At 28.1% G+C, this 17300-nt stretch overlaps 2 protein-coding genes across 2 annotated transcripts; both read right to left on the reverse strand.

The window, feature by feature from the left end:
• Nucleotides 1–2125: 2125 nt before the first annotated feature.
• LOC100266979 (protein trichome birefringence-like 19) lies at nucleotides 2126–3702 on the reverse strand. The gene is made up of 2 exons (XM_010662215.3): nucleotides 3193–3702; nucleotides 2126–3056 (listed from the first exon to the last, which is right to left on the reverse strand). The coding sequence occupies exons 1-2, from the start codon at nucleotides 3673–3675 to the stop codon at nucleotides 2274–2276; spliced, it is 1266 nt and encodes a 421-aa protein (XP_010660517.2). The 5' UTR covers nucleotides 3676–3702; the 3' UTR covers nucleotides 2126–2273.
• A 5879-nt stretch (nucleotides 3703–9581) lies between these two features.
• On the reverse strand, nucleotides 9582–10977 carry LOC100244658 (protein trichome birefringence-like 19). The gene is made up of 2 exons (XM_010662214.3): nucleotides 10540–10977; nucleotides 9582–10403 (listed from the first exon to the last, which is right to left on the reverse strand). Exons 1-2 carry the CDS (start codon nucleotides 10972–10974, stop codon nucleotides 9621–9623), a joined length of 1218 nt encoding a protein of 405 aa, XP_010660516.2. The 5' UTR covers nucleotides 10975–10977; the 3' UTR covers nucleotides 9582–9620.
• Nucleotides 10978–17300: the final 6323 nt, after the last annotated feature.

A 17300-nucleotide genomic window follows, 5' to 3' on the forward strand; every position in this document is an offset into this window, starting at 1 on the left:
TAGGCTTATTGAATTTTTTTTAATATATCCGCCTATATATATATATATATATATATTCATAAAATCAAAATATCTTTGATTACTGATATTTTCATGAGAATATATTTAAGAATCATAATTCCACATCCATGATTCATTTTCTATAATAAATATTTTAAAATTATCTTATATATCTAAAATATTTTAAGTTTGGGTGTTTAATAAACAAATTTATTACTTAAGTTTAATAAAAATAAATATTAGTTAAAATTAATGATGATAAATATTAATTATAATTGATAAAGGTAAAAATGTTAATTTGATAACTTAAAATAAATTTTAAGTTAATTTTACAAAACAAACTTAAAAAAAAAAAAAAAAAAGTAATAAATTTTAAGTTCAACTCTAAGGAGTGTTTGCTAAAACTTAATACTTATTATTTAATGAGTTAAGTTAATTTTATATTAAATTATATTTAAGTTGTTGACTTAAAACTTATTACTTAATTTTTACTTAAGGTTGTTTGATAAAATTAACTTAAAATTTATTTTAAATCATTAAATTGACATATTTATCCTTATAAATTAAAATTAGGACAAAAGATGTTGAATAACAATAGAGGTCATGGAGTAATAAAAAAGATCGTGGAGGTCACTAGAACAAATATGGGTAAAAAGATAAAATGAAGATATAAACTTAAAAATAAATTAATTATTTTTATTTATTATTTAAAATTATTTTTTACTTTAAATCATATTATTAAGTTATTTTACCAAACATACTTAATTTATTTAATGAATTAAATTAAGTTATTAATTTATTTTATATTATTAAGTTGATTTACCCAATACTCACTAACCTAAATAAATAACTTAATACTTAAAACTATTAAAAATATTATTTAAACTTAAATTAAATTAAGGTGGATAAAAAATGGAACACCACTTTTTTTCTTAAGAGTAGTATTTGCATTCTCAATACTTCGCATGGCATTTATTTGGAAGAAAAATCTAGTATCAGAGTGGAGTTGTTCCTCTGAAAATCTGGAGTGAAATTGGCATAAATCCACACTGTATCATTAAAAATAAATTTAATTTAATTTATTAAAAAAATATTTTCAAAGCACAAAATTGTAAAAGGTAATATATATATATATATATATATATATATATATATATATATATATATATATATATATGTTTTTAAAAATTGATGAAAAATGATTTAATAATAATAAAATAAATAATAATAAGTTACATTTATAGCTTTATTTAATGTAATATAGAAGGTATTATTTACCAATAATACAATTTAATACATTGATAATGATCATATATTAACAACGAATTTAGAATTTCAAATAGTAAAAATTAAAAATATAATTAAAGATTCTTTGTCTTTTTTTTTTTTTTTTTTTTATTTAAAAAAAGCAAATTTTAACAAATAGATTATTTGTTTGTAAAAATTAGAAGAGAACTAAAAATTAGCATTTTAAAATTCGACTATTTTAGAGGGTCAAAAAGTAGTAAAAATTTCAAAATACAGGTGGAGTTATTGGGATTTATTGAATGGTTCATTTTATGAATATTTAATATTAAAAAATAAATTAAATATTACCAATGACATTATTTGTAAATATAATAAATAGTATTATTGTAAATATAGTAAGTCGTCGAATAAGGATACAAACAAAACTGAAGTATAAGAATACAAATAAATGATACTACAATATAAATAATAAGACTTAAAAATATAAACTTATATAATTTTTGTACCTATAAAAAAAGAGTCTATTTCAATATCGTAGGCTTGAGCAATTCAATTGAAGAGATGTCTAACCATACGTCATAATTGTAAGTGAGACCTTTATTATTAATGAGCAACCACAAGTGACGATTTATTTTCTATCCTGGACCTTGTTTATCATGTTAGATTAAACAAAATATTTTTGGGTTAATTTCTTTGATCTCTTTTCAAGAATTGGCTAAATATATTTTACCTTTATTGATTTAAAATTTTATTAAATACTTATTTTATCATTTCATCTGTTATTTTTACTTGGTTTCTTTTTAATTTAAAATAATAAAAGTATTTGATAAAATTTTAAATTAAGGAGGACCGGAGAAATTAAGTCAATATTTTGTGATAGAAATAAGAAACACTAATTATAAATTTTTAATTATATGCTGAAAGTACACTATCCTTGCACAAATTACAATTAAGGTTAATTGTAAAGCATGATAAATTGAATTATTCATAATCCGACCTAATTCTCATCCAAATTTTACTCGAGTCTACTGTCGTAGTGAACTATCACCTTCCATTTTCAACATCTGAAGCAATAACTCATTCCAAGTATCAATGGGGCCAGGCAGGCACCAGTGGACACAGTCAGCTCTCGTGACATTCTCATCTACCCTTTTCGCATAATAGCTTGGATGCCCGTCTGGCCTCACCACCATTGCCTCGGTAGTATCCAACAATCTAAATTTTAAGCCCCTCTTCCTCCCTAACTTTTCTGCTGCCTTCAGCTCCTCCACTTGAGTTGAGTACATCTCCGGATACAGCCCTTCCAACCTCATTTCTTTGCTGGAAACTGGCTTAGTCCTCACACAATGCCCTCCTGTATACCACTCCCCATTCTCAAAGTGTGATGGTGACACCGTCCTCAAAAATGTCACTCCCTTGAAGTTTTTTAACCTCAAAAGGGTTCTGAAAGTCGTCTGAAAAGCTTTTCTGTACCCATGGAGCGGTGTAAGGTTTGTAACTTTTTTTGTGTGGCATAAATGGCACCCAACAATGTCACCATTTTCATAGTACACTTGTGGCTTTAAGAACCAAATTCCAGCTGAGACGATCACATAGTCAAATTTCTCAATTTGACTCATCCAGGCCTCATGTGCCTCATCTACGAAGACATTCATGAGGCTATTGGCGGTCCCTGCAGTGGGATTCGCATCGATGTCCTTGACCAAGTATGGGGACCAGAACGATGCTACAGTGAAGTTGTAGTCGGTGTAGAGACAGCTTTTGCTTAGTGGATATTTTATGTTGTAAACAGCTATAGGATCTCCCTCCTGAAAAACAATCAGCATAATTAGAAATTAAAGATCTAAAAATGAGCAGAGAGCACCTAAGTAGCTTCTACATCATAGGATCTCCCTCATTATGTCATTCACCATAGTGAATTCATTATAACTGAAATGTACTTACACTGGCTAAGAGGCACACCAAAGATTCCATTTGGTTTCTTGCCAGCGAGTCCCCGATGAATGCCATTGACTTCCCTCTAACAAGCTCCAAGAACTGCGCAGCATCAAAGAGAGGCAGCTCACATTCATCGGGTTTCCACCTCCATTTTAAGAACTCGGTGTCGGGTCTGCCAAACTTCATGCAGTTCTGGTGTTCGAAGATGTGACGACAAGTTACATTAGTGTAATAAGGTCCTTTGGGGTACTGAACCCATTTTCCACGGAATATGTCACATTTCTTCCCTGGTTTTGTACTCACAGGGGACGGCCATGGTGAAGAAAAATGACTGAAAAGGTTGAGAGGGATCATAGCTAGGAGAAATAGGGCTATGGTTACTAGGATAATCTTCATTGTGGCATTAGATAGTAGCCTTTTCCCGGGGGGAAGCAGCTCCATCAAATGAACCTTCACCGGAGAGGAAGATGATGAAAAATGAGTGTCCATTTGGGTTAATTTATTGGCGGGGGAGCAGTTATTATATACAGTGGTTTGAATTTTGAATCACATGAGAAACACGCCCCCTTCTCCCCCATGTATACTAAGCCTCGAAAATGCCCTTAGGTTCACTGTGTGTGGGGTGGGGGGGTTGGGGGTGAGTAGGGATAACAATGGGGTAGGTTGGGGTAGGTTTTCTCATCCTGTCTCATTCAAAAAAAATTAAACGCGAGGTAGAATTTCCTCTACTTTAACTTTTTTTTTTTAAAAAAATTTAATTTTTTAAAAAAATATTTTTAATTATATTAAAATAAATATATTTTATAAATAATTAAAATATTATAATTTTTATAACTTATTTTATTGAAAAATATATTATTATTATTATTAAAAATAGAAAATAAAGATTAAATTAAATTAAATTAAATTAATTTTATATATAATAATGGGACAATACTCAAGCCCATCTCAAATCCTACTTGAACCCACCCATTTGTCCCCATTTGTCTCAAGTTAAAAAAAAAAAAGAACTCAAACCCGTTCTTAACTTGTTTATTTAAATTTCAAACTTGTTTAATTAGAAGAATGACGAGTATCCAAAAAAACCTACTCCATTGCTATCCCTAGAGGCAAAGAGATATGGTACGGTGATGAGTAAAAATATGCAAATTTTAATTGATGGTGTTTAAAGATTAGAAGAGCACTAAAAACTTAGTATTTTAAGATTTGATTATGTGACAGTGTAGATTTCAAAATTTATATAAATTTTATTTTTACATTAATTTTGAACTCAATTTTGTCCTTAAATTTTAAATCCCGATTATATATGATTTTTTTGTCCACTCATTATCTAATTATTAATTTTTATTATTTTGTATATTATTATTATTATTATTATTATATTTTATTATTTTCCTCAATTTTTTTTCTTTCTTTTTTCTCTCCTCTCTCCTCTCTCCTCTCTTCCTACCTTCCCCAACTACCCCCACCCACTCTCTCTCTCTCTCTCTCTCACCCGTACCCCCACGTCACCTCCCCCTCTCTCCTCTTTTCCCTCTTTTCTCTCGTCTCATTTCCCTATTTCTTTTTTAGTTTTTTTTTGCCCCCATTCCCAAGTGGGCCGGCCCCATTTTTTTTGGGCCCAACTTTTCTCCATCTTCTGCTCCAAGACACACTCCAGCTACCCAAAAACACCCACGGGACGGAATTTTTCCCCATTCTTTTTTTTTTTTTTTCTCCCATATTTTTTTATCCGCCACTGGCAACTAGCTACACTACCAGCCACTCCACCACCTGCAACTCCTCCTCCCGCAACTCCTCCACCGGCTCCTCTTGCCTGTCCACCAGCAGCGGTTCCAGTGCCAGCTCAAAGCACAAAAGTGAAATCTCCGGCCTTGGCTCCATCGCCTCTTACAAACAGCCCGCCGGCAGGACCATCGGCCAGTCGTCGCCGGCGACCACTGCCAGGCAACCCCTTTCTCTTTTCTCTGATTTTTTTCCTTTCCTCGCTTTCCCATCCTATCCATTTTCCATTATTATTATTATTATTATTATTTATTTGTGGTGATGGTTTGTGATTTGTAGGTTTGAGTTAGGATAAATTGGGCTTAATTTTGGTTGTAAATTTGGGTTTGTTTATTAAAATTAAGTTTGAATTATGAGATATTAAATTTAGGCCTAAAATTTATTTTGATTTATTATACTTTATTGTACTTGGGCTTTACTAATTGTGTTTGTATTTTGGTAATTAATTGAAATTTTTTGCAATATGACTATTGGCATGAAGATATTAATGTTGGGTTATATTTGCTAATTTTGACCCATTTTTAATTAATGAAATTTATTGGGCTTGGCTGAGTATGGATTTATGACATGTGAAACACATTTCACGGAATTTCATAGAAGAAAGTGAGACTCAAAAAATTGTAAATAAAGCATTGTATTAGTTATAAGCTTATTGGAGTACATGTTTTATTTCTTATTATTATTTGATTTTATTTTTATTAGTTCTTGTAAATATTTATTTGTATCTATTTATTGAGTGTGTATAGAATTGAACATTGAACAAATTAAAAATTTTGTTTAAATAAGAGGAACCATTCAACAAACATGTTTTAATAAAATAATAGTTCAAAAAATATTTTTTTTAATAAAAGAAATTTTTTTTATTAATAATAAAAATTCATAAAAATGCTTTTAGATAAATCCAAAAAATTGTTTTTAATAGAATTTGAAAATTTGTTTTTAATAATAATTGTCCAAAAATTTATTTGTTTAATAAAAATTGTCCAAAAATTATTTTGTCAATTAAATTGTCCCAAAAATTAATTTTTTAATTAAAAATTCTTCTGCAAATAAAGTTATATATTTTTTTAATAATTTGTATAAATCACTTTTCTTAAATGAAAATAAATTATAATATTTTTGTAAACAAAATTGTAAAAATTCATTCATTTTTTGTAAAAACAAGTAAAAATAATTTTTGTTGCCAAATTGAAATTTTGTAATAAATTCTTTTGATAGTGTAAATTTTTTTTTAAAAAAATTAAATACAAATAAAATTGAATCAAATAACTTGAAGAAAATATTTTGTAAATAAATAAATTGAAAGCACTCATTCAAAATTGGTTTTAATAAAATTCTTCGAAATTTTCGGAAAACTAATTTTTTCAAATATTTTTTTAATTAGTTTAATAAATCAATTTGCATAATTCTATTGTCATTTATTTTTTATATTCTTGTAATTTTATTTTGTTATTACTTTTGTGTATATTGATTTATGTTATTAATTTTGGTATCCATGATTAATTAGTTAATTGTCACAATTCCTTCAATTTGTTTAATAGAGACCGTATATATATATATATATATATATATATATATATATATATATATATATATATATGAGTTTAGATGGGTGCTATAGCTCACCATTGTACCTTCCCAATAGGTAACCTGACCCTCGAACTTAGAGTCAGTTTTTCACAGATCTGTTTTTTTTTTCAGGAGTCAAACTTAGGGTTTTTCCTTCTTATTTTGTTTTTCCCTTTAAAAAAATTAAAATAAGTGGCGACTCCAAGTATATTTCTAAAAATCAAATTTTTATCAAATAAATAAAAAATGAGTTTCGCCATCGAGTGGGAACGCATCGTGCGAAATACGGGTCCACACAGATAAAACAAGTAGTATGGTTCCTGGAATGCCTCAATAAAGGAGGGAAATGAGAAATCAATTTCATTTACATGTCAATCTCATTAAGACTTTGATTAAAAATAATTTAATAATAATAGAATAAATAATCAAAAATTAAATTTATTACTTGGTTTAATATAAAAGGTATTATTTAACAATTATACAATTTAATATATTGACATTGGTCATATATTAAAAAAGAATTTGGAATTTCAAATAACAAAAATTAAAAATATAATTAAAGGTTCTTGAACTTTAAAAAAAAATGCAAATTTTAAAATTTGACCATCATCTTAAAGGGTAAAAAACTAGTAAATATTTGAAAATATAGGGAGAATTGTTGAGATTTATTGATTGGGTCTTTTTGTTAATATTTAGTGTTAAAATATAAAATAAAATATTATAATCAAATGACATTATTGTAAATATAATAAGCAGTATTGTTATAAATATTAACGATGATTATTAATTAATGTGTTAGATTTGTTTCTTAAGGTTATGTTTGGTCGTCGAAACATGGGAGGGAAAGAAGAGAAAGAGGAAAAATGGAAGAAGCCAAAAAAAGAAAGAAAATAAAAAATAAATTTAAATTCAATTAATTATTTTTATATATTTCTTCAAACCCATTTTACTTATTTCTCAACTATACAGACTAAATAATTTAAAAATATATAAATTTTTACAAATTTTAATCATATTTAATTTTCTTTTATATTTTTCAAGATGAAACCAAACACAAGAAAACAATTTTTCTTTACATTTTTTTTTTTAATACTTTCCTGTAACCCAACATAGCGTAAATGATGAATAGGCATTAAAAAAAAAATTATTTTTATAAACCCAAATCTTATTGTGATTCCCCTTTATTCAAATATAGAACGAGTGATATTATTGTACATTTAGTAGAGTTGCATCCACCATTTAATCTTTCATAAGAGGAAAACATATCATTACTTAGAAGTACAATATTAGCATCCTTAAAGAGGAATGATATAATACTTTTTATATCTTTATTATGAATAAGAGAAATATCATGATACCGATTTCTTGAATAAATATATATTTTTAATTTTCAGTCAATTTATTATTTCATTTATATGTTGTTACAATAAAAAATATTCAAATTTGAACAAGCTTCATTCAATATTCTGAATGATCTTCCAATCAACAATGGTTATTAACTGCATCAACAACCATGGTATAATTCTATGTTCAAAAGTGGAATTTTAAAATTAAGAAATAAATATGGCATTGTTATAATAATAAATGAAAAGTAAAATTTATGATGTGAAATTTATGATCCGGAGACACGTAATGGACTCATTCATGACGGTCAACAATCTAGGCACATATGGTTGTTCGAGTAACATTGCTTAGGGAGGCTTTCTTATTACTATTAAAAGATTTTATTACACAAATGCCAATTTTGGCTAAAGAGTACATCTCGCTTTTTTTTTTTTTTTTTTTTTTTTTTATGAAAAATTAATTTTTTAAAAAAGTAAGAATTGCCACTTATTTTAATTTATTTTTAAAAGGGGAAACAAAATTATATATATAAAAAAAAAACCCCTTTTGATTCTTTATTTGAGGAAATAACAAGTTTGTGAACTAAAAATGGATCTTAAGATCAAGTTACCTATCGGGAAGGTATGATAATAAAACATAATACCTCTCTAAATCTATATACCAATGGTCTTTATTAAGCAAGCAAAAAGAATTATGTCAATTAATTAATCAATCATGAATATGATAAAAAAGAATAATATAAATTAATATATTGAAAAATCATAAAAGCATATTATAGGAATGTATAAGATAAATGACAAGAGAATTGTCTAAATTGATTTATTAAATTGATTATTATTTTTTTTTCAAAAATTAATTTTTCAAAAAATTCCAAAGGAGCTTATTAAAAATAATTTCAAATTAATGATTTCAATTTATTTAAGTACAAAAATATTTCAATTTATTTTCAATAAGTGATTTGATTTAATTTTATTTTTATTCAATTTTCAAAAAAGTTATTCCGCTTATTACTATTAAAAGAGTTTATTAAAAATAATTTTTATTTACAAGAAAATGATTTTTATTTACATTTGCTAGGGAAAGAATGAATTCTTACCATTTTATTTGTAAAAGTACTTTAAATTTAGTTTTTATTTAAGAAAAATGTTTTTTTACAAATTATTTAGAGAAATGATTATTTTTATGGCTTTACCTACAAAAATATTTCAATTAAATAAAAAAGACTTTTATTTGCAAAAATATTAAAATTCAATCCAATTTTATTAATTAAAAAAATATTAATAGGAAAACGGATTTTCACAAAATTATTTACAAAAATGTTTCAATCCTATTTTTTATTTACTAAAAATGATTTATTATTTGATTTTATTTAAAAAGGTTTTATTGAAAAAAAAATATTTTATCTTTATTTAATTTAAGGAAAATTTTTATTTTCTACCCTCACCTTATTTATAATGTCAAATTGAACAAAATATTTTCGGGTTAATTTCTATTTTTACTCACATTTTTTCTTATTTAAAATAATGAAAATATTCGACGAAATTCCAAATCAACGAGAATTAGATGAAATGAACTCAATATTTTATGTCACAAACAAGAATCACCAATTATAAATTTTTAATTATTTACTGAAAGTACATTATCCTTGCACAAATTACAATTAATGTTAATTGTAAAGCATGATAAATTGAACCATTCATAATCCGACCTAATTCTCATCCAAATTTTACTCAAGTCTACTGTCCTAGTGAACTATCACCTTCCATTTTCAACATCTGAAGCAAAAACTCATTCCAAGTATCGATGGGGCCAGGCAGGCACCAATGGACACAGTCGGTTATCGTCACATTCTCATCTACCCTTTTCCCATAATAGCTTGGATGCCCGTCTGGCCTCATCACCATTGCCTCAGTAGTATCCAGCAATCTAAATTTTAAGCCCCTCTTCCTCCCTAACCTTGCTGCTGTCTTCAGCTCCTCCACTTGAGTTGAGTACATCTCCCGATACAGCCCTTCCAACTTCATTTCTTTGCTGGAAACTGGCTTAGTCCTCACACAATTCCCTCCTGTATTCCACTCCCCATTCTCAAAGTGTGATGGTGACACCGTCCTCAAAAATGTCACTCCCTTGAAGTTTTTTAACCTCAGAAGGGTTCTGAAAGTCGTCTGAAAAGCTTTTCTGTACCCATAGAGCGCTGTATGGTTTGTAACGTTTTTTTTGTGGCATAAACGGCACCCAACAATGTTACCATTTTCATAGTACACTTGTGGCCTAAAGAACCAAATTCCAGCTGAGACGATCACATAGCTAAATTTCTCAATTTGACTCATCCAGGCCTCATGTGCCTCATCTACGAAGACATTCATGAGGCTATTGGCGGTCCCTGCAGTGGGTTTCGCATCGATGTCCTTGACCAAGTATGGGGACCAGAACGATGCTACAGTGAAGTTGTAGTCGGTGTAGAGACAGCTTTTGCTTAGTGGATATTTTATGTTTGAAACAGCTATAGGATCTCCCTCCTGAAAAACAATTAGCTTAATTAGAAATTAAAGATCTAAAAATGAGCAGAGAGCACCTAAGTAGCTTCTACATCATAGGATCTCCCTCATTATGTCATTCACCATACTGAACTCATTATAACTGAAATGTACTTACACTGGCTAAGAGGCACAACAAAGATTCCATTTGGTTTCTTGCCAGCGAGTCCCCCATGAATGCCATTGACTTCCCTCTAACAAGCTCCAAGAACTGCGCAGCATCAAAGAAAGGCAGCTCACATTCATCTGGTTTCCACCTCCATTTTAAGAACTCGGTGTCGGGTCTGCCAAACTTCATGCAGTTGTGCTGATCCAAGATGTGATGACAAGTTACATTAGTGTAATAAGGTCCTTTGGGGAACTGAACCCATCTTCCACGGAATATGTCACATTTCTTCCCTAGTTTTGTACTCACAGGGGACGGCCATGGTGAAGAAAAATTATTGAAAAGGTTGAGAGGGATCATAGCTAGGAGAATTAGAGCTATGGTTACTAGGATAAGTTTCATTGTGGCATTGTGTAGTAGCTTTTTCCCGGTGGGAAGCAGCTCCATCAAATGAACCATCACCGGAGAGGAAAAATGATGAAAAATGAGTGTCCATTTGGGTTATCATATAGATGGGCTAGGTTTGAATTTTGAATCGCATGAGAAACACGCCACCTTCTTTCCTTCTTTTGGGAGGCAAGGGTGGAGTAAAGCTAGCAAACAATCATGCGATCCTATCATATAGTGCCATGCCATTTCTTTTTTCTAAACACCAAAAGGATTTACTTGAACATTTTAATGGCCAAACAAATTTAACAAGTTTGAGCTTTTTTCACTTGATCAAAATTTATTATATGATTGAATATTTTATTTGGAGGGTATATATTAAAATATAATAATTTTGAGTTTAATTACATGATATGTAGTATAGAAGCTTATAATTCATTTTCATTTACTAAGAGTATAATTTTAAAAAAAATATTTGAGTTTATATTATAAATCCATAATGCATTATTAAAAATAAATTTATTTTATTTTATACAAAAAATATTTTCATAGCATAAGTTGTAAAAAGTAGAATTCATTAATGTTTTTATCAAATTGATTGAAAATGATTTAATAATAATAAAATAAATTCAACAATGTTCCCATTTTCATAGACTAAAAGAAAAACTTAATACTTCACATTATTAAATACTATTTATATTTAAGTTAAATTAACATATATTTAGATTTAAGATAAAATAAATAAATAAATGTCACCTTTATGAAAACTTCAACAATGGCAACATTTGCATTCCTAATGCTTTATAATAAGATCGATGATAATTTGTATTGGTACATCATGTTTATTTCATGTTAAAACTTAGACATTCTATTAATAAGTCAATCTAGATATGACCTAAATAATAATCGAGTTAAAAATATAAACTCAAATATTACTTAATTATTAAATAGGTAACACATTTTGTAACTTATTTAATTCATTTAATAATCAGGTCTTTTTATTTAATAATCAATTTGAGTTAGATTTTTATATAAGTTTATATTATTAATATCTTAATCAAATATGTTTATAACTCAATTGATCTATTTATTAAAAAAACAAATTTAAAATTAGAAAAAAGATGAGTTAAATAATTTAAAATTATAATTAAATTAATTAACACGATTATTAAATAAGTCAATTCAGATTAAATTTATGTTATAAATATTATTTAAATGTTAATATAACTACACAGTAAAAGAAATAAAAAGGAAAAAGATGAGAGATTTCAATATGGTTTGACCATCAATGCAAGATCTCTGCATCCATGGAGCACCACACACTAGAAAATAAGATAGAAGGGTTACAATGGTGAAAGCCCTCTTTCTCCTATCAATTGAAATTGCATATAATTGTTCATTCATTAATGAACCCCCTCGAGTTTAGGTGAGAGTTCGACCCCAATACTAAAAACCATCTATTTATTAAATAAAGTATGTGAGTCAATACAAATATGATCTAAATACTATTATACATAATATAAACGTGTGAAAAGTATATTAGATTAATTCGAGTTGTGTTGAAAATTTTTATCGTGCTTTGTAGCCTTACATTTATTTGGAGGAAAAAGTCTAGCATAAGAGTTGAGTTCCTTGCTCGGAAGTGAAATTGGCCTAGCCTACGGCTGAAGTAATTGATATGCTATGTTTCTGTCTTTGAGGGCTGATTCTTGGTATGAGAAATGAATGTGGCTTCTCCCTTAACTTCGATGATCTTGGAATTTTCCATGCTTGAATCAACAGGGATTTAAGTACAAAAAAATTCAAAGATTTATTTATCATCATTGGGGATGGCCACGTTCAAGGCATGTAATTAGTTAAATAAAGTTTCAAAGTTTCAAATTTTAATTATATTAAAATAAATATATTTTATAAATAATTAAAATATTATAATTTTTATAACTTATTTTATTGAAAAATAATTTTTTATTATTATTAAAAAATAGGAAATAAAAATTAAATTAAATTAAATTTATGTATAATCGGGGTGGGACAATACCTAAACCCGCCTCGAATCCTACCTGAACTCTCACTCCATTGTTATCCTAGGGGCGAGGAGACATGGTATGGTGATGGGTAAAAATATGCAAATTTTAATTGATGATGTTTAAAGATTAGAAGAACACTAAAAATTAGTATTTTAAGATTTGACTCTTTGGCAGAGTTTATAAAAAAGGTAAATATTTGAAAAAATTGCGAGAGTTGTTGAGATTTATTGACGGGTCATTTATTATCAATATTTAATGTTAAAAAATAAAATAAAATAAAATAAAATGTTATAATGGAATGACATTATTGTAAATAAAACAAGTAGTATTGTTTTAAATACAATGAGCTGACGTTAAGACATTGATGATCGCTAAATGGGTGAACCGGCTCGGGCTCCCTTTGTTTAAAGGGGGGCCTCCTAGTCCTTCCTTGTTTATGATAGGCCCGAGCTCTTTTTTTGTCCCTCCCTTCCAAAATCCAACATTTATTTATCTAATCCATTAAAATCCCATATGCAGGCCCTTCACGCAACACCATATGGCCCATATTGGGGAATAACCAATTTAAAGAAGTTTTTGGCTTTCTATGTTTCCGATATGGGAAGTTTTTGCATGCGGGTGATTTGAACCTGGATCTCTGAAATGTAAGGTGAGCAAACATGAAAGAGCTATATAAACCTTATTGTAAAATTTAAAATGAATATCAACTTTTATAATTTAATCATTAAAATATATATATAAAAAAATCGGGAGATAGTAATATTGAAATTCAAATAAATTTAAATAATAAAATCTTATTTTATTTTAATAATTAAAAGTTATATATTTAATAAAATTAAAATTACTAATAATTGAATAATTTTTTTGTGTTGTTTTTATCATAATTTAAGCTATTAAGATTAATGTTAATAAAATAACATAACAAACAAAATAATGAAGTATGTTTAAAATTTTAAAATTATTTATATATTTCTTAATTTTTTTATAATTATTTTTATTTTTACTAATATATAAAATATGTATATTTGCGATGTTATTGATTCAACTAAAGTTCAACCATCCCGGATCATTGAACCATGAATAAAAAACTTTTCTAGCTCAGATTATGAAAATATTATTTAATACAATTATCTCAATTAACAACAATGATATAATTATGCATTAAAAGGGGAATTTTAAAAGAAATAAATACGGCGTTGGTTAGAATCAATGTAAGGTAAAATTTTATGAGCATTAAATTTTGCTTTTCATTTATCTGTTATCTTCCATGAACCAAAAAAAAAAAAAAAAAGCCTGTCGGTGACAACGGGGAAGTTCCCAACTAAATTGAAGCGTTTTGTTTTCAGTCTTAAATGTAATGAAAAACACTTGAACAACTGAATTAGAAGAGATGTCCAACTACACCTTGGTAATTGTAAGTGAGACCTTCATTCCCTGGAGGGCCAGATGGTGTTTTACCTTTCCATTTTCCCTTAGTTTTTCTCCCAAACAACTCCAAATCTATCACTATCCAGTAACCATCAGTGAGGTCTTATTTTCTTCCCCCCACTTCTTTCTCCCAAGTGACTGAAAAAGTTCTGAATGAACCCTTTTCATAGCATTAGGCTGTTTTCTTATGATCAAACTGTTTGGGATTATTCATCCTGCTAATTTTTTTTTTTTTGAATGTTCTATTACGAGGCTTAATTTATTTGCGATTGGAAAGTGTTGTGATCATATTTTCTTGTTTTAATTGAAAATTCTTGGTAGCTAGCTATTCACCCTCCTCTCTCTCTCTCTCTCTCTCTCTCTCTCTCTCTCTCTCTCTCTCTCTCTATATATATATATATATATATATATATATATATATATATATATGTTCCGGTGAAATTTCAAACTCAAAAACACACAATTCATTCTCTCTCTCTCTCTCTCTCTCTCTCTCTCTCTCTCTCTCTATATATATATATATATATATTCTACTGAAATTCAAACTCAAAAAGGCACTCTCTCTCTCTCTCTCTCTCTCTCTGTTTACGTATATATATGTTTTGGTGAAATTTCAAACTCAAAAACACACAATTCAATGTTTGATGTTGAGTGAACAACATCCTATAAAATCTATAGTATATATCACACTATATTCAAAAAACACCAATTTCAAACATAAAACTGTTCCATTGGATTCTCATTTTTAGACTGCTTTTCCAATAGCTATAGTGACTTAAGTCAATTTCTTTATTTATAAACTTAGGAGTATTCATTGTCTGATGTTGAGTGAACAACATCCTAAAAAATTTATTAGCATATATCACACCATATATTCAAAAAACACCAATTTCAAGCACAAAACTATTCCATTGGATTCTCATCTTCAAACTGCTTTTCCAATAGCCATGGTGACTTAAGTCAATTTCTTTATTTTATAAACTTAGGAGTATTCATTGTCTGATGTTGAGTGAACAACATCCTAAAAAATCTATAGTATATGTCACACTATATATTCAAAAAACACCAATTTTTAACACAAAACTGTTCCATTGGATTCTCATCTTCAGATTGCTTTTCCAATAACCATGGTGACTTAAGTCAATTTCTTTGTTTTATAAACTTAGGAGTATTCATTGTTTGATGTTGAGTGAACAACATCCTAAAAAATCTATAGTATATATCACACTATATATTCAAAAAACACCAATTTCTAACACAAAATTGTTATATTGGAGTCTCATCTTCAGATTGCTTTTCCAATAGCCATGGTGACTTAAGTCAATTTCTTTATTTTATAAACTTAGGATTATTCATTGTCTGATGTTGAGTGAACAACATCCTATAAAATCTATAGTATATATCACACTATATTCAAAAAACACCAATTTCAAACATAAAACTGTTCCATTGGATTCTCATTTTTAGACTGCTTTTCCAATAGCTATAGTGACTTAAGTCAATTTCTTTATTTTATAAACTTAGGAGTATTCATTGTCTGATGTTGAGTGAACAACATCCTAAAAAATTTATTAGTATATATCACACCATATATTCAAAAAACACCAATTTCAAGCACAAAACTATTCCATTGGATTCTCATCTTCAAACTGCTTTTCCAATAGCCATGGTGACTTAAGTCAATTTCTTTATTTTATAAACTTAGGAGTATTCATTGTCTGATGTTGAGTGAACAACATCCTAAAAAATCTATAGTATATGTCACACTATATATTCAAAAAACACCAATTTTTAACACAAAACTGTTCCATTGGATTCTCATCTTCAGATTGCTTTTCCAATAACCACGGTGACTTAAGTCAATTTCTTTGTTTTATAAAACTTAGTAGTATTCATTGTTTGATGTTGAGTGAACAACATCCTAAAAAATCTATAGTATATATCACACTATATATTCAAAAAACACCAATTTCTAACACAAAATTGTTATATTGGAGTCTCATCTTCAGATTGCTTTTCCAATAGCCATGGTGACTTAAGTCAATTTCTTTATTTTATAAACTTAGGATTATTCATTGTCTGATGTTGAGTAAACAACATCCTAAAAAATCTATATTATATATCACACTATATATTCAAAAAACACCAATTTCTAACACAAAACTGTTCCATTGGATTCTCATCTTCAGACTGTTTTTCCAATAGCCATGGTGACTTGAGTCAATTTCTTTATTTTATAAACTTAGGAGTATTCATTGTCTGATGTTGAGTGAACAACATCCTAAAAAATCTATAGCATATATCACACCATATATTAAAAAAACACCAATTTCAAACACAAAACTATTCAATTGGATTCTCATCTTCAGACTGCTTTTCCACTAGCCATGGTGATTTAAGTTAATTTCTTTGTTTTATAAACTTAGGAGTATTCATTGTATGTTGAGTGAACAACATCCTAAAAATTCTATAGTATATATCACACTATATATTCAAAAAACACCAATTTCTAACACAAAATTGTTCTATTGGATTCTCATTTTCAGACTACTTTTCCAATAGCCATGGTGACTTAAGCCAATTTCTTTATTTTATAAACTTAGGAGTATTCATTGTCTGATGTTGAGTGAACAACATCCTAAAAAATCTATAGTATCACACTATATATTAAAAAAAAAACACCAATTATATATATTGTTGGTTTTAAGGGTATGGAAACAAAGTACTAGTTCAAAAGACACAAACAATGAACAAAATGAATAAAAAGAAAAACTTATTGGTTGAGGCGTGAAAAACATTATCCTTGAAATAAATTTACCATCATCGAATATGAATTTGATGCATTAGGGTACCAGTGGTCTACCTCCAGGATTCAATAGCTAGAGAATCTCGTCTTAGGCGCACTCTGTAAGCGAGACACATCTTCAGACT

Source organism: Vitis vinifera, chromosome 14 (genome assembly GCF_030704535.1).
Source record: "Vitis vinifera cultivar Pinot Noir 40024 chromosome 14, ASM3070453v1".
NCBI classification, from domain to species: Eukaryota; Viridiplantae; Streptophyta; class Magnoliopsida; order Vitales; family Vitaceae; genus Vitis; species Vitis vinifera.